Below are 15,657 nucleotides of genomic sequence, written 5' to 3' on the forward strand. Positions count from 1 at the left end.
CCTATGGATTTTGGCGCAATTGTACAAAAGTCGCGAAGTGACGTTTGCGGTCGAAAAATCCGGAAGCTTTCCGCATGCACGACAGGAGCCATGAGGAAGAGGGGTCGAACTGAAGAGTGGATCCGTCTCAATTGCCGACTTCGCCTTCATGAGGAGTCAATCGGTAGCTCTACCTTATGCTGGCGATCAGCTGAACGAGGAATTGATAGCCGGATTGAAACATATAGAAAGGCGGCATCAAGATACTTGTAGTGTATACGTTTGACGTTCCATGCCTTCTTTCCCTTTATAAAATGTCAAACCAATTTCATCCCCCTTCATCGAAGGCTCTCAAAGGCAAAGTCATTGTCTTGACCGGAGTATGTTACATATTTCTACATGTTGTTACAGCTACAGATCCATCCTGAATAATGTAACAGGGAGCTATAGGCATCGGCGCCTGCCTCGTCCGCCTGCTACACCAAGCCCAAGCTCACGTCTTCTTTGGAGACGTGCTCGATGAGCCTGCCATCGCCCTTGAAAAGGAATTGAACTCTGATGGTGCGATGGTCGAATTCGTCCATTGCGACGTGACCTCCTATGCCGAAAATCTTGCCCTCTTTGACGCAGCGTTTCAAGCCTTCGGCCGGATCGACCATGCCATTTCCAATGCTGGGCTTGGCGAGCAGGGCAACATAGTGAGCCCAGAATTGACGCTCGAAAGTGTCCGAGAGGAGCCTACAAGTAATCTTCGAGCAGTAGACGTCAACTTGAAAGGACCAATATACTTTGGCCGCTTGGCAAGCGTGTATCTCCGACAGTCTGCCGGTGGCAATGATGACCATGAGGGCAACGACAAAAGCTTGACTTTCACGTCAAGCGTTGCAGCCTTTCGAGAGGATCCAGGCTTATATGTGTATACTGCTAGCAAGCATGGAGTTATGGGTTGGATGAGGGCGCTGCGGAGGTGAGGGACCCTTTGCGTGGAGAGCACCAAGTGAGAAGCTGACGGCTTGCACAGCACGCTGAGCCAGACGACGCCGCATGCTATCCGCACGAACACCGTCTGCCCATGGATGACGCGCACGCGTATGGCAGAGGGAATTGCGCAAGCGTGGGACGACACTGGACTTCCGGGTAACATGCCAGAAGACGTGGCCAAGATCCTCATGGGTGTTGTAGCGGACTCGAGTCTTACGGGCGAGGCAGTATACGTGGAAGGTGGCCGTGGCTGGAAGATCGAGCAGGCGAAGATCGACCTGAGGCCACAATGGCTGGGCGAGCGGCAAACGAAAGACCTGGACGAAGGGACCCGAGCTTTGGGCGGCGGTGAGGGATGGATCAAAGGTCAGTGATTAGCGTTACTCGACGCGCTTCTGGATCTTTGGTCCACGAATTTGTCCGCGAATCCAGTCCGGCACGAAAGCTTTTAGGCCGATTGTCTCATCTCCAGCATGCACTGTGAACTTGTCCTCCGGAGTGTAGGGGCTTGGCTCGCCAGAGACAACAAGGTCGGTCATTTGTTCAAGTCTGCACATGCCCAATCCAATATTTCCGACACTGGCGATGAATTTGCCCGTAGGTCGTTTTCTCCTGTCGTCCTTCCTGATGTCTGTGTCGCTGTCGGGTAAAGAGAGGCCAAAAGATGGATCGTAGTCGAGCGACTCCGGGGATCCTACGGCCGGGTCATAAAGCGAAACGGGCAGAATGCGTCTCCGTACGACACCTGTGTGGTGTGTCCGGATGGTGAGTTCTTGTCCGATATAGCAGCCCTTTTTGAAGTCAATCCCGTTCATGAGATCGATATTCGCATTCATCGGCAAGGTCTCCTGCCTCGGAATCTCCTTCTGGCCTTCCGCCACGCCTCTCAAGTAACGACGAATCGTGTACGCGCTCAGCGGAGCCTCGTCCAGCCCGTCCAAAGCGGCGGTGTTCCCTACCAGACCGCTCTCTGAGCTCCAAGACGGCAACAGTATCCTCTGACCCATGCCAGGCGCTCGACAGTCCGTCAAGCCAATGGTTCCGTCTTCATGTACGCCCTGAGAGTGCGCAGTCCAGCGATCATCGTCCTTCCACGCATTCCAGATGTCCAGCTCGCCTTCGTCCAGCATCCGGAGCGCGAGCTTGGCGCGCAATTTGTGTCTCTTGATGTGCTTGAACAGCGCAGAAGCATCATCTGCATCCACCTCTACAAGGTAACCTTGGTCCTCGCTCTTGTTCACGTCGGCATGCCACTTCGAGCCGAGCGTCGGGTAAACGAAGACATCGTTCAGTACCTTGCCTGGAGCTGTGAGGAAGGCTGCATAGAAACCGTGCCGGGATTCTGGTCGGAGATTGTTCGTAATGATGCCTTGCAGGAACTTGGGAGCTTCGGGTCCGTGGAGAGAGATTAATCGGCGGTTCGTGAGCTTCGCTGCGCCTGAGGACGGAGGCGGAGGTGGAAGACTATTGGCTTGCGAGGAATATGATCGTTGGGTCTGGCGCTTCAAGCATCTTGCGCACGTGCTTGCTAATGTTGTAGGCGTGCGTGGGGAATACATTGTAGTTGTTGCTGTTTTAGAGAGCATCAAGTTGTATGGTGGAACAAAGTGCTGCACAGCTTGCTCACGTCAGCGAGTTTCAGCCTCCACCGGTCGCTTCCCCAGCCGGCGGATGTGACACAAGGGATCTATATCCCGACCTCACCTTATCCAATCGCAAGACCGTTATTGGAGAAAGTCGATGGTGTTAGCTGGTATGCATAGAACGTCGGAAGATTGCTGCGATGGGCGAAATGCACTCAGGGCCAGATGCTGACGCCTATCATGGTAGCTCAATTGTGGGACACCACCTGACGATAAACCTTGAATAACGTCTGAAGAACAGTCGCAGCTTGACATTCTGCTACAGAATGCAATTTAACACGTGCATTGAAGATAGAAACATCGTCCAGCCGTCGTGCGATCGCATAATATAGGGGATTGCGTTAGCTAGCGCCCTCCGGGCGAACGGCATGCAGATTTGAAGGAGAGTCGTGTGTTAGATGTTCGTAAATGCGTGCATCACCATAGGATGAATAGAATGTTTCTATCTCAGTTCAAATTCAAAACTCGTCGGTATCTCTACCGAGTGCAAGCCTTTCGAAATTGACATTGTCAGGAAGAAGGACGTGCTTGAGGCGAAAGTTCAGCGTCAACCGGCAACTGCGAGCTTCACAGCTTGCATCAGACCAAACTGTTCGTCAACCCACTTTAACAAGATGTTGCAAAACCTGAATTTGAAGCCATGGACTTCGACACCTCGAAGAAGATACCGCCTGGTAGACGCCAGCATTATAGACGTCAAAGACGGCAATGTATATGAACACTGCACCATCGATCTCCTGGACGGACGCATACACCGGCTATCGAAGCTCTCTCAGGGACCCTCCTCGGGCGACGAAGTGCTGTCATGGACGCAAGGAGACGAGGTGACTGTGATAAACCTCGCTGGTAAATTCGTCATGCCCGGCCTTATCGACTGCCACGTCCACCTTGCCACGCCCCCGGGTGAAGATGGTCTCAAAGACACGATGAACCAGGACCCGGACACGTCGCTACTCAGGCAACCTTATCTTGCGCACCAAATGCTGCGCAGAGGCTTCACTACGGTCAGAGATTGCGGCGGAGCAGGTCTGGCGCTCAAGGAAGCTCTCGAGGAAGGTCTTCACCCTGGACCCAGGTTATTCATCGCTGGGCACGGTATCAGCCAGACCGGCGGGCACGGCGACCTTCGCGGCTCCAAAGACGCCGAGTACCAATGCTGCGGTGGCAACACCCACGGCCTCGGACGTATTGCAGACGGTGTGGACCAGTGCTTACACGCCGCCCGCGAGGAGATCCGGCAGGGCGCAGACTTTATCAAAATCATGGTCTCCGGCGGCGTCGTATCGCCTACCGACCGACTCACAAACACACAGTACTCACGAGACGAGATTGCAGCTTTCACCAAAGTCGCAAACATGTCCGGCACCTACGTCACCGCGCACGCCTACACGCCCGTGGCCATCCAGCACGCCGTCCACCAAGGCGTCCGCGGCATCGAGCACGGCAACCTCCTTGACGAGGAAACCGCAAAGCTCATGCAGGCCCGCGACGTTTTCCTCACACCCACGCTCATCACCTACCAGGCCATGGCCTCGCAGGAGTTCGGCAACTTCCTCCCGCCCTCCATCGCGGCGAAGAACTTGCAAGTCCTCGAGGCCGGCCTCAAATCCATACAGATCGCCGACCAGGCCGGCGTCACCATGTGCTACGGTACGGATCTGCTCGGCCCTCTGCAGGTCATGCAGACTGGTGGTTTCGCGCTGCTCAGGCAGGCGGGCCAGAGCCCGCTGAAGATCTTGCAGTCGGCTACTATCAATGCGGCGAAGATGCTAGAGCGGGAGGACCAGCTGGGCAGGATTAAGGAGGGGTATTTGGCGGACCTGCTTATTTTGAATGCGAACCCACTGGAGAAGATTGAGGTGCTCAACAGCCCGGAGAGGCACCTTATGGCTGTCATTAAAGATGGGCGTGTGCTGGATAGCAGGTGGAGCAAGCTGGCGAAAGAGGAGGTTAGGAGTAATATCATCGAGTGATGCAGATAGATGCGACAACGGTGCAGCGCGATGGAAACACAGTCGGCTTGTGATTATTCATTATTGGAGCCGGCCTGCAAAGAGAGGCTCTCGTCCCGGCCGATACGAACTTCCGCGCGCGCGGCACCATTTTTGCCGTCAATTTTAAATATCCGAAAGCCGTGCCGTAATATTATATGAAGATCGAGCATCGAAGAATAATCAAGTCTCAGCCTCGGAGCATCAGATAGATAGATGTCGTATTATACGATAGACGATGTCATTATGCCAAGTGCGCTCGCTCGTGCGGCTCACATCATCACGGCAGCTAGCGAGATGATTGTCGGCAGGGCTGCTCGCAACGTCTCTCTGCAGACACAAACCTGATTGTTGTCAGAGCTCATCCACACGTTGAAAAACGTCTGAGGTCGTCATCCGCAACTTGCCGAGCACAGGCTCGACGGGGTGCAAGCGAGGCTGGTGGGAAGCACAGGCGATGGTGGCGGTCAAGGATCACCGCGAGGACGAGAGTCATACACCCTCTGCTATACCACTCGTTCGCGTGCGAAGTCGTCGGCGTCGGCACAGAGTCCGATGCCGATCTCTCTTGACAGCTGAAAAGGGATTCTCGGAGCAGCGGCATGTGGTCCTGAGTTTGCGCCAGCGAGCAGTGACCGCCCAAAGCGGCGAGAATCGACGGCCACCCGACCTCAAAGATCCTGAGCATTCGTATGACCGCTCGTCGGACAGCCCAAAGGCAACAGACGCCACGTCACTAGCCACCATCACGAGGCACGCGCGTGCAGGATTCAAGAAATCTGTCGCCGATCTGTAGGGCTAAATCTCCGACGGTTCTGCGGTTAGCGCAATACAGCTGCCGGACAGCTTGGCGATATGACGGCACAAACCTGCTCCAAGACCACCACCGTGCAGATTGTCGTCAACACCCCATATCCCCTGTCCCCAGCAACGCGCCATCCCACGCGCAACACCCCAAAATGTCTTTCCATACCCGCTTTGCCGCTCGCTGGGGCGTCCGTCGGCCAGCAGCGCCGGTAGCGAGCTATGCGTGTCCCTGCGCTCGGTCCTCTGCCCGCGACAGCATCGCGCGATCTGGCGTGGATGGGTCGCTTTAATGTCGGGTCTGGAGCATGAAGCAGGGAAAAGCATCGCGCCATGGCAGTTTCAATCCAGTGGCTAGCTAGGCACGAGCCCAAGGTGATGGTGTTGTGACGTTCGCACTGCTGCTTTCAGCCAGATGGGCATCCTATCCCTGCCTGTTTTTGTAGGGTAGGGCACCTGCCGTTAGCGCGTCGCATTCTTCGTGCAACAACATTGATAGGTAAACTCCTGCTGTCGCAAACTTCTCCCTGCCCTCTTCTCCTCTCCTCTTCCAGCATCGCTCAACATCAACCAACGCAAGACACATCGGTCTCGATTGAATTAATCAACAGCATTAACACAAACATCACCAACCACATCAACATCCAAACACCGCAACAATGGGCGCCGTCGCATCCTGCGTATGTCTCCCTCGCCTCCCCACCGCGCATATACAACAGCCTCACTAACAAATTCCCAGTTCAACTCCGTGGTCTCGGCCATCACCGCCTGCTTCATGGCCATTGTCAACGCCATCGTGACCGTCTGCAAGGCCATCATCAACGTAAGAACCCCTCACCTGGCCCACCCAATCTTCGAAGAACTTGTCCCCTAACAACACACAGGGCATCGTCGCCTTCTTCTCCCTCCTCGCCAACTGCCTGACCTGCGGCAAGGCCGGCGGCCGCCGTAAAGCGACGACCAGCGCCGTCTAGCGGCGGCACTCTCGACACAACACACCCGACACGAGTCGAGGTCGAGGGTGCCTGACGACGCGCACTGCAGGACGATGACGAAGGATTTCTTGGGGAATTAATGGGAGACGCTCGACGACAACGACCGACGACCGCTTACTTTGACGACCCGAGGACCACGCACACGTTTGGATTCATGATACCCTGATGCATGCATTAGCTTTTCTGGTTTGATGTTCTGGTTTCTCTGCTTTGGTTTGGGAGGATGCGACGCGAGGCGATGAACGGACTTTCTCTTTTCTATACCACGAAGGGAGGAAGGAGTTGAATAGCCGCCGTTAATGAATAATAATGTATCTTGCACTGAGAGAACTCGGAATCCTCAATTCGATCACCGGATCACGGCTTCATAGTGGCAACTTTGATTCTCAGGGAATCTTAGTCTCCACCGAAGGGATTTCTTATCCCTGGGGTTCAGATACCGTGCTGCTTGGTCTACACATAGCGCTGGACCCTAATGCATGTTTTGACAGCCCTACAGTGCCACTAGCTTACGGATTGGCCGACCGTAAGCGGCCGTTGCGCCTTTCAAGGGCGGGACAAATGTTGGACTTCCCGTACATTCATCATCAAATGCGCTCGCACCGAACACGAATGAGGAAACACTCTAGCAAGTAGTATGAATACAATTTCCGATTCCAAACGCAACTACCAATATTCAAAAACTAAGCACGCTGGTCTCTGTGAAGGCGAAAGACAGGCGAGCAGTCTCGCGCTTCCGAAGCCCAAACCAAGGGGCTTTGTACAAGGCGCGAGAAAGGCGGGCCTGTCTTCCCCAGGGTAATGTAAAAGCAACTCGACGGCAAAACACTCAAAAAAGCAAAGGTCGGATTATCGCTCCCGGTGTCGTACGCCCATTATCGTCAAAGTAGAAGGTTCCCGCGGCCCGGAAGGGTGATGGTATTGGGTGTTTGTTTTTGTTCGGGTCGTCGGGAAGGGGTGTGTCTCGCTCGCGTGGCCTGCTTCCGGCGCGGCTGGGAGGCTACAACAGAGTAGAATCCTCCTCCGGCCCCCGTCAACGTGGATTTCCGCGAATATTTTGTTCGGGGTATTTCGTGATGCGGCGCGGCGCTCTAGTTCTTCGATGCAATGACTGCGAGAGGGTATCCGTTAGCTTCCTCCGTGCTCCTTGTTTGTTTGGCATGCCTCGGCTCTGGCCGCTCTTGCGGGATTCGCTTACCTGAGGGGACGATGATGACCACCAGCAGGATGATGATGCCCACGATGATGCAGATGCGCATCTTCATGTCCTTCCACCACATCTGCTTGCGCACGCGATTGGCGCCGCGGCGGAAGCCCTGCGCGGACGTCGCCAGGTTGTCGGTCTTGTCTTGCAGGGCGTCGAGGCGGTCGCCGCGCTGCGAGGCTTTGTTCAGGTTGTCTTGCATCTGGCGCACTGTGCTGTCGATTTCCTGTTGTCGCGGGCCACGCGGTTAGCTGGGTTGCTCCGTGGTCTCGCTGAGCGGTTGCTGCCTGTTTGCGCATCCTTGAGATATGCTGCGGCGGCTTGCATGCCGCGCGAACATCTTTCGTAGGTGTCGCAATTGAAGCATGTTGGGTAGACTCACCCTCTGCAGTTCATCGGTGCGCGAGCCGCCTGCCTGGCCGGCATCGTGATCGCGGTTGTACGGGGGATCGTAGGGCTGCTCGCGGTCCATCGTGAAGGGTGTGGAGGATGATTTCGAGGAAGGGTCGGATATTCAGGGAGATGGCGTTGATGAGGATGGGGTCGTGTGCGCAAGGGTTGTGGTTGTTGTGTTGGAGGCTGGGTTGTTGGTCGTCAGACTGAGCGTTGTCTAGGGACGTCGCGCCTCTGGGGGGCTTGGTCAGGTCTTTGGCTTGGCTGAGACGTCAGCTTGTCCGCAGCAAGCCTCACCTTATTAACCTCGCCACCGCCGCACCAGCGTTTGACACAAAATGTTTGAATATCCGTGGACCTGTTTATACATTCTTCATTAAAGCTATCGGTCAAGCAAAAATTGAACTACTGTTTACAAAAGACCGCTGCTTTCATGCTCTGCCATGATGGGCGAGAGAAAGCCACCTCTCTGGTCGTCCTTGTCACTTGACAACACCATACTGCTAGCTCCTCAAGCGCTCATCATCTGCCCAGTCTAGAATATAGTTCAGTTGGAACTCGGTGCTAATGGCGCTCGCCGTGGCAGAGACTTCCACCTCAGTCCATGCGAACTTCAGCGCCAACCCTGCCTTTAGCTGACATAAGCTCGTTGCGCACCATCATCCACTCATCCATTGAACCGACTGGCTCAACGTAGAAGTCCTCACCGTTCACATCAACCGCCACCGAACGCACGATTTTACCCACGAAGCGCTGTGACACCCCCTGGAAGAACTCGTCTCTTGTCTGCCCCGGATACCAGTACATTCGCCTAGTTTGCATGTTTGCAGCACCTTCGGGCTTTAGACGAATCTCCACCTTAGCCGTACCGTCATCGACTAGGCTCAAGGAGCCTTCCGTTGATTGGAAGATACTGGAGTTCCTCTGTGACATCGTTTCGATTGCCTGCGGGGGTGTTTGCTCGAATGCCGGGGCGGTTCCGGTGAGCGGAGGTCCCTCCTGGCGATCGCAAGCTTGAACCTCCGTTAAGGTAGCGTTAGACGCTGGAACACTCATGTTGTCCAAGTCTTGGTTCGCCAGCATAGCCGAGTTCACCAAAGATGCGATTGAACGGGGGTAGTCGGAATGTGCGTTCGCACTCTTTTGCCTCATGGGAAGGCTCTCAATCCGATTGGCGAGATCAGCACTGATGTATTCGCCCTGACCAGCGTTTTGCTCTGTCCCGAGCTGCTCAGCTGAGAGCGGCTCGGCGCTCGTAATGCTCATGTTCCTCGAAAACAGACTTACACGCACGCGATCGTGTTGCTCGCTCAATGCTTGAATGTACAGGGTAGTCTCCCGTAAGCTCCAATCCCTACGCCAGGTTTCGAGAAATTGTTGGTAGCCGGCGAGCACGAGCGGGTCATTCAAGTCCTCAACTATTCGGCCAAGCCCATTTTGCTCCTCGATGGCATCGAGCGAAGCGTCAATTTTCACTCCATAAGGGCCTTCCATACCACGGTACGTGCCCCAACCAGTATATTCCTTGAGCTTCTTCCCTTCGATCAGAAGATGGTGGTTCTTCTTGATTATTTTGTGCAGGTAATGATATTGCGAATTTACCGCGCGTCGACCAGAACGCTGTGTATTGCCTGGGATCCCGCTTTCGTCGCCAAGGTTGGACTTTTCGGCACTCATATCATTGCCACTAGTTTCTTCTGATGGTTCGAACACGATTCTGCTGCGCGCGAGGTTCAAATCAGCTCTGCTTGCTTCTTGATAGCAAGTTTCGTACTCACTCTCCGTTTTCTCCCACGGTCTCGTCGATGCGCGGACCCGCTCCTCCATTGCGCAACGCACCATTGGCATTGGCGCTCGAAAACCGTTTCACTAGCCCGACCACCGTGTCATCGAGCTCGACTCCATCGATATGGTCCAAGCCCCGGAGATGTTGGATCAAACCGTGGCACTCTGCATCCAGCATGAATTGTTCGCGTGTCCACGCAGCATAGCAGTCACCGAACAGGGGCTCGAGCACCATAGTTTCGGCAGGCGGCTTGCGTGTCTGGATCGGTGCAACGGCGCTTCTCTCTTCTGGAAATTGATGTTTGGTAGAAGTTGACTGTAGCTCACTGGTGGTCAGTTGACACTGATGTATTGGTGAGCAGAATGTCTTGGCACCGCAGGCCTCACTCTTTGGACCCTTGAACGCTCGTCAGGAAGTGAAGTGAGCTTCGCTGCCGCCTAAAGCGAATCACATGATCGACGGCGTGTTGAGGTGCGCTTCGCTCTGACCCTCTACAAAGAAAGTTTCTTTCTGCTCTAAATGGGAGTCAGCATACCTCATCCTCCACGCCTGCACCGTTGTCTATTGCATTTTGACAGTCTTCTCGTCGCTCCCGACTTTGAAACGGTTCGACTTTGCGGAGTTTTCTCAACGCAGCAATGGCGACAAACATTGCCGCAAATCTCATGGCCGCACTCACGCGCGAATGGCAGGCTTTAGGCCTGCACGACATTGGCTCCGGCCTACCAGGGACCTATTCTTCAGTGATTGCAGTGACCTGCCTCAGTCGAGACATCTACCTCGCAGCCCGAGAGCAGTCTCAAGGCTCTGGTTTTCTCCCGAACGGAGAGTTGGACGCAGATGAAGCAAGCTCGCTACGTAATAAGATTCGGGATCAGGTCCTCTTCCCCTTACTGTGTACGGGGACAAAGCCGTATGGATCATGGATCTGGCCGGAACAAGCGGTGTCTGTGATGCACTCTGAATCGGTTCTGCATTCGCCGCCGATCGCACAAAAACTCACATGGTCCTCAGATGGAGACCGCCAAACGTAAGTGGCCCAGGGTATGCGTATTCGAAGCTCTGAGCTCACTGTTGGACAGTATCCTCGACAGAGTTCTCAAAATCATGCTTTTGGATGTGCAGTTCGTGAAGCATCAAGCTACCCAGCAAGATCTATCCCGTCAAACGCCAGTGGAGCCAATGGCATTAAGTGCTGCAGACCATGAAGAGTATAGCTTACTCTCACAGTTCGCAACCCCAAGACACTAATGGAGTCACAGGCTTGCGTCTCAGATCAAGAAAGTCGTCATAGAGACAAGTGGTCTCGATGTCATTGCCCCGTCCTCGAAGGGAACCTTAGGAGCAGAGACGCACCTGCCTTTCGGCGGGCAGTTGTGTGCTCAAGAATTCCTCGAAGAGACACCCGACAATGTCTTCTGCTTTTGCCCCGATCAGCCCGATCATCACATCGAAGGGCGCTGGTCATTCAACCAGCTCGTCGCCGAGTGGCAATCCGCAAGCCCAGACCGCCGCAAGACACGTGGTATCTTTCCAGACGCCCGGAAGACTAGTTCTACCATACCATACGAAGCATGTACAGTGCGCTGCACCTGTGCCAAATGTAAAGCTGGTGAAGCGTACCAACTCAAGTGCGTGCCTTTCCCATTTGGCAATGGCTATGAAACGGTAAGTATCCACCAGGATCTTGACACTAGGAACCCACGCTGATCTTTTTGCAGATTCTCATCCATCAGTTTCGAAGGGAGGGCGAAACATGGGCTGTCATCCTCACGGATTACGGCGGCCACATTCCGGTTTACCGACTTTGGGGCGCTTTCCAAGGTGACCTGACGGTGACGGGAGATAGCGAGTACGTCGTGCTCCAGGAGACTAGCGATGATAAACCCGGGAACGACTCTCACGATGCCAACAATGACGGCAGACACTCAGCACAGCAATACAGCCAGAGCGCTTCCCCTGAAGACCCCGAAGAGTACGAGGACGATGGCGACGACAATGAGTTTTCCCCCATATCCCAGAGAAAGCGGAAGAGGAACAGCAAAATGTCCCAACACGCGCAACCGGAAACGAAGAGACGCAAGTCGCGGAAAGGGCCATCAACAAATGACAAAGACCCTGGTCCCCTTCTGTCTACGCCAATGGATGCTAATGCATCAAAGGGTGGCCTGCCGATTTCCCAGGATAATAAGCGGCGACCGAGCCGGGATCTCACAAAGCCTCTCCAGACTCAGCCTGACAACGACGATGATGAAGAGATCCCACTCGCCAAGTGGCGTATTCGACGTGGTTCGCCTGCTACGAAGGTCAGTGCCCAGCAGCCGAATCCGCAGAGGCGTCTATTGGCTTCACACGACTCCAATTTAGCTGTTGTGTACAACAGTGCTTGCAAGCACGTCATGACCCAGAAAAGCGCCGGCAGTGGCGTCCCGGTCATTGTTACCAATCCACAGCTGCAAGAATACCTGAAAACTCTGGAACTCTTCGTCAAAGAAGAGAACGAGTGGCTTTTTCAGCAGCTGCTAGGCTTGATTGATGACGAATTGGTTAAGATTGGTGCTGAGAAGGTGCCTAGGGCTTAGGGAACGATGAGCACGCTCTCTGACGGAAGAATTGTGTTTGAGTAGTTCAAAGTTGATGGTAGCACTGTATCGTTCTAAATTGCTCTGGAGATACTGTTTTCGACGAATCAGATGCTTCTCCGCGATATGAATACGACATTGAGGTGCTATCATCTGCCATAGACAATCCAATTGTGTTACTAGCCACTGAGAGCCGTGCATGTAGTCACACTACAGACTTCTGAATCAGCGGTGGAGAAGAGGGCATAGAGTAGGTTTGAGGCCCTAGTATCTCTGTACGCTGTGGCATACTCCTCGGTGCTGTAATGTGATCATGTCCTTTGCTGCCATCTGCCGTCCTGGCATGGTAAATCCTCGATCCTTCGTTACTGTTCTTTTTTTCCTCATGTAGGCCTTGCGATCACTTGTCGAAGATGATGGCCAAATTTTGTTTTCCAGATAGCTTCGCGCAACTCAGCAAGTGCTGAGTAGGACATCACTTAGACAGGTTGACTCCCTAAGTATGTGGAAGTGTTACTCACCTGAAGTAAAGAAGAGTACATCTCTTCCCCGCAAGTCGAGATATCAGACAACCTCAATGATTGTGCCTCGGTCACGTATTTACTGATCGGCCATTGATATTACTCATCTATGTTATGAAAAGCTGCTTAGCAGCCTTACCATCAACCCCGACCAAATCGCCTGTCCGAACGTACGCATGCACGTAGATTGGACTCCGCTTCGGTGCCAAAAACGAAGGTTCCATGTATCAGGCGGCTAGCATATGGTATTTTAGAAGCCACATGCCGGTCCAGTGTTCCTAGGCGGTGTGGAAACTCGTGATTCACTATTGCACCTGCTTTTCACTATCTCTTATCCAGTACGTAATCATGGGACTTCACCCACTTCATCTAGATATATTTCGGCCTTCGCTATTTCTCCTCCAAATTATAAGAATGGCACTTCACCTACTTCATGCATCTGTATGACACAATTTACAGGTCTGTGCATCGCGCCGTCCACTGTTTCATGCCTATCACTTAGTAAGTGAAGCACGATCGAAGTAACACTGCGACTAGAGAGAAGTGACAAAGATACTACGTCAAAGGCCGTGCTGGCTCTAGGTCCGTCTGCCACAGACCAGCTGACCATTATAGTCTTTCACTTATGTTGAGGGATTTCGCCACCGCCAGGGGTATTTGATGAGCTTCTCCGCCCTGTGTTGGCGTTCGCCTGCGACCTCCAAGTCCTCCAACATCCGTCTTCAACCTCGCAAAAGCAAGCGCCTATCTCCCTTTTGGATCGCTCCAAATCGCCATAATGGAGCAGGATCTCGCGAAGGCCAAGGCTGCGGTCGGTGGAGAAGAGAAGTACATTTCCTGCGCGCACTGAAGATCCACCTGGGAGTCACTTCTAACTGGAGAATCATATAGAGTGAAGTCGCGCAAGGCACAGCCGAGCCTGCGTGGCACTAGAGTCGCCAATACGCCAGCCGGGCGCAACGATGCTTCCGACGACGAGGACACAACTTCCACCGTGAAGTACTGTTTGGAAGAGGTTATCGAGGAGATGCCGGACGAAGCGTATCGCTTCGATACCAAGAGTCTGAACCAGCATGTTAAGTCTCGCGTTTCCTTGAATGAGCTCAAGAAGAAGTGGATGTTGGCAAGCCGCGCTGAGAAGAGCGACCGCTCCAAGTTCCCTGAGACCCGCAAGAAGAATTTCAAGAAGACACTTCCCTTCCAGACTATCACAGTTGAATGCACTTGCCTCCAATGTCAGGACGGCACGCCAAAGCGCTTTCAGTGTAAGCCCTTCGCGTTCGGCAACAAGGGAGACATGGTGAGTGTTTGCTTGCAAAGGATTCATTCTGGGTATTTTTTACCATGTGTTCTCCGAGCTGACAAGCGACAGATCCTGATTTTACCGTTCGACTTTGAAGAGAGCGAGTGGGCGTTCATTCTCTCGGACCACGGCGACGACCCGCCGCGCTACCGGCTCTGGGGAGCTTCCAATGACGACGATCCGAATGAAGTGTTCGACTGCGGCTCCGTGGAGGTCCAAGAAGTTACTCCGTACCCTGTAGTCCCTACGTCTGTCCCACGCAGCGAGCGCTATGCCGCCAGACAGCAGAACGAGACCGCCAACAAGCAAGGTCGCAAGCCTAGAGCAGTTGCCGATGACGGTATTGAGGAGACTGAGTCCACTCCAGCCGCTCGCTCCAAGCGTAAGCGCGCGAGCCCAGGCCCGAATCTGATGGGTTGTCAGAAGAAGGGCCGTAAATCGGGTCTACAGCTAGCACCTGCACGCGAAACACTTATGGGTACCGAGGGGAAAGGCCGTAGGCGGGGTCTCGATCAGACCACTCCAGGAAACGCTTCGTCTTTGGCTTCGAAGGGTGTGAAGGCCGCGCCTCCTTCTACTTCCGCAGCAGAGTCTCTCTCGGCAACGATGGAGCGTCTGCTCTCGGCGGAGCCGAATGATCCGATCGATGATCCGGAAGAACTGTCTCCCCCTTCCAAAGGCGACCAGAATGACGTTTCTGTCGACGAGAGTACGCCGGCCTCGAAGCCAAGCAAGGGCTATCCTCTCGACGATCCGCTGGCCACTTGGATGCCATTTCAGCCGCGTATGGCTCAGATGAAACCTCCTGCTGCAATCAAATCCTCCACTGCCAACAAGCGTTCCCCAGTCGAGGGCCTAAACAACTTCAACTTCGACAAGGCCTACAAGACTGTTCGTAAGCACCTCATGTTTCAGCAGAGGCCGAGCGATAGGTTGACCTTCGACGCCCAGAACGAAGATGTCAAGTTGTACCTCCAGAAGCTCAAATCCCTGAAGGACCGCCAGGACAAGTTTACCTTCGAAGAGACCGTTGACGTGATTAACGACGAATTGGTCGAGGCTGGTTTCCCAGAGCTGCCTAAGCTTTGGGAATGAGCCGCATCATGGCGAAATGCTTCTTCTAAAACACACCAGGAAACTTGTCTGTGGTACAACGATGGCCTTCTCTACTGGTTCTGAGCTTTACTTGCTGGTCTCGACGGACTGGCGAACAACGATCCACAAAGTTCATCTCGAGTGTTACTTGCCGTGAGGCGTTCAGGCGGAGGAAATCCGAGATTGGCCGTTTCTTTTCGCAATGAGCTTTTGTCTTCTGAATCCGAAGGACCAAGCACTGCGCTCAACACTCCTGCTCAGAGTAGAGTAGAACACAGGATAGCTTCCGAACAAACACATGCTTCATAACATCTTGGCTCAAGATTTTCTCGTGATGCTTGATGCTTATTCCTTAAAACAGCGAAAGACTGGATACAGAC

The 15,657-nt window shown here is 53.8% G+C and overlaps 7 protein-coding genes across 7 annotated transcripts; 5 read left to right on the top strand and 2 right to left on the bottom strand.

The window, feature by feature from the left end:
- Window positions 1-193: 193 nt before the first annotated feature.
- Window positions 194-1,404, top strand: WHR41_01355 (uncharacterized protein). Its single transcript, XM_069369961.1, has 3 exons — window positions 194-359; window positions 420-946; window positions 1,001-1,404. Exons 1-3 carry the CDS (start codon window positions 294-296, stop codon window positions 1,332-1,334), a joined length of 927 nt encoding a protein of 308 aa, XP_069233111.1. The 5' UTR covers window positions 194-293; the 3' UTR covers window positions 1,335-1,404.
- On the bottom strand, window positions 1,341-2,519 carry WHR41_01356 (uncharacterized protein; the record flags this gene model as incomplete). Its single annotated transcript, XM_069369962.1, has 1 exon — window positions 1,341-2,519. The coding sequence occupies one exon, from the start codon at window positions 2,517-2,519 to the stop codon at window positions 1,341-1,343; it is 1,179 nt and encodes a 392-aa protein (XP_069233114.1).
- Window positions 2,520-3,217: 698 nt separating this feature from the next.
- Window positions 3,218-4,576, top strand: WHR41_01357 (uncharacterized protein; the record flags this gene model as incomplete). Its single annotated transcript, XM_069369963.1, has 1 exon — window positions 3,218-4,576. One exon carries the CDS (start codon window positions 3,218-3,220, stop codon window positions 4,574-4,576), a length of 1,359 nt encoding a protein of 452 aa, XP_069233113.1.
- Window positions 4,577-5,870: 1,294 nt separating this feature from the next.
- On the top strand, window positions 5,871-6,907 carry WHR41_01358 (uncharacterized protein). The gene is made up of 3 exons (XM_069369964.1): window positions 5,871-6,078; window positions 6,138-6,221; window positions 6,283-6,907. Exons 1-3 carry the CDS (start codon window positions 6,058-6,060, stop codon window positions 6,370-6,372), a joined length of 195 nt encoding a protein of 64 aa, XP_069233076.1. The 5' UTR covers window positions 5,871-6,057; the 3' UTR covers window positions 6,373-6,907.
- Window positions 6,895-8,191, bottom strand: WHR41_01359 (uncharacterized protein). The gene is made up of 3 exons (XM_069369965.1): window positions 7,980-8,191; window positions 7,592-7,823; window positions 6,895-7,504 (listed from the first exon to the last, which is right to left on the bottom strand). Exons 1-3 carry the CDS (start codon window positions 8,067-8,069, stop codon window positions 7,485-7,487), a joined length of 342 nt encoding a protein of 113 aa, XP_069233075.1. The 5' UTR covers window positions 8,070-8,191; the 3' UTR covers window positions 6,895-7,484.
- Window positions 8,192-10,248: 2,057 nt separating this feature from the next.
- WHR41_01360 (uncharacterized protein) lies at window positions 10,249-12,440 on the top strand. Its single transcript, XM_069369966.1, has 4 exons — window positions 10,249-10,806; window positions 10,859-10,987; window positions 11,039-11,444; window positions 11,498-12,440. The coding sequence occupies exons 1-4, from the start codon at window positions 10,415-10,417 to the stop codon at window positions 12,356-12,358; spliced, it is 1,788 nt and encodes a 595-aa protein (XP_069233324.1). The 5' UTR covers window positions 10,249-10,414; the 3' UTR covers window positions 12,359-12,440.
- Window positions 12,441-13,611: 1,171 nt separating this feature from the next.
- On the top strand, window positions 13,612-15,277 carry WHR41_01361 (uncharacterized protein; the record flags this gene model as incomplete). The annotated part of the gene is made up of 3 exons (XM_069369967.1): window positions 13,612-13,707; window positions 13,771-14,179; window positions 14,252-15,277. The coding sequence occupies exons 1-3, from the start codon at window positions 13,658-13,660 to the stop codon at window positions 15,275-15,277; spliced, it is 1,485 nt and encodes a 494-aa protein (XP_069233325.1). The 5' UTR covers window positions 13,612-13,657.
- Window positions 15,278-15,657: the final 380 nt, after the last annotated feature.

Source organism: Cladosporium halotolerans (genome assembly GCF_011745625.1).
Source record: "Cladosporium halotolerans strain TM138-S3 chromosome Unknown Sca3, whole genome shotgun sequence".
In the NCBI taxonomy this organism is placed as follows: Eukaryota; Fungi; Ascomycota; class Dothideomycetes; order Cladosporiales; family Cladosporiaceae; genus Cladosporium; species Cladosporium halotolerans.

Excerpts from the sequence above, each read along its gene's own strand:
- WHR41_01355 (XM_069369961.1), top strand. The coding sequence starts at position 294 with ATGTCAAACCAATTTCATCCCCCTTCATCGAAGGCTCTCAAAGGCAAA. Across the intron at positions 360-419 it reads AAGTCATTGTCTTGACCGGA|GGAGCTATAGGCATCGGCGC; the intron begins GTATGTTACATA and ends ATAATGTAACAG. Across the intron at positions 947-1,000 it reads TGGATGAGGGCGCTGCGGAG|CACGCTGAGCCAGACGACGC; the intron begins GTGAGGGACCCT and ends CGGCTTGCACAG.
- WHR41_01358 (XM_069369964.1), top strand. The coding sequence starts at position 6,058 with ATGGGCGCCGTCGCATCCTGC. Across the intron at positions 6,079-6,137 it reads TGGGCGCCGTCGCATCCTGC|TTCAACTCCGTGGTCTCGGC; the intron begins GTATGTCTCCCT and ends ACAAATTCCCAG. Across the intron at positions 6,222-6,282 it reads TCTGCAAGGCCATCATCAAC|GGCATCGTCGCCTTCTTCTC; the intron begins GTAAGAACCCCT and ends AACAACACACAG.
- WHR41_01359 (XM_069369965.1), bottom strand. The coding sequence starts at position 8,069 with ATGGACCGCGAGCAGCCCTACGATCCCCCGTACAACCGCGATCACGAT. Across the intron at positions 7,824-7,979 it reads GCACCGATGAACTGCAGAGG|GAAATCGACAGCACAGTGCG; the intron begins GTGAGTCTACCC and ends CCGCGACAACAG. Across the intron at positions 7,505-7,591 it reads GGTCATCATCGTCCCCTCAG|TCATTGCATCGAAGAACTAG; the intron begins GTAAGCGAATCC and ends ACCCTCTCGCAG.
- WHR41_01360 (XM_069369966.1), top strand. The coding sequence starts at position 10,415 with ATGGCGACAAACATTGCCGCAAATCTCATGGCCGCACTCACGCGCGAA. Across the intron at positions 10,807-10,858 it reads TCAGATGGAGACCGCCAAAC|TATCCTCGACAGAGTTCTCA; the intron begins GTAAGTGGCCCA and ends ACTGTTGGACAG. Across the intron at positions 11,445-11,497 it reads TTGGCAATGGCTATGAAACG|ATTCTCATCCATCAGTTTCG; the intron begins GTAAGTATCCAC and ends ATCTTTTTGCAG.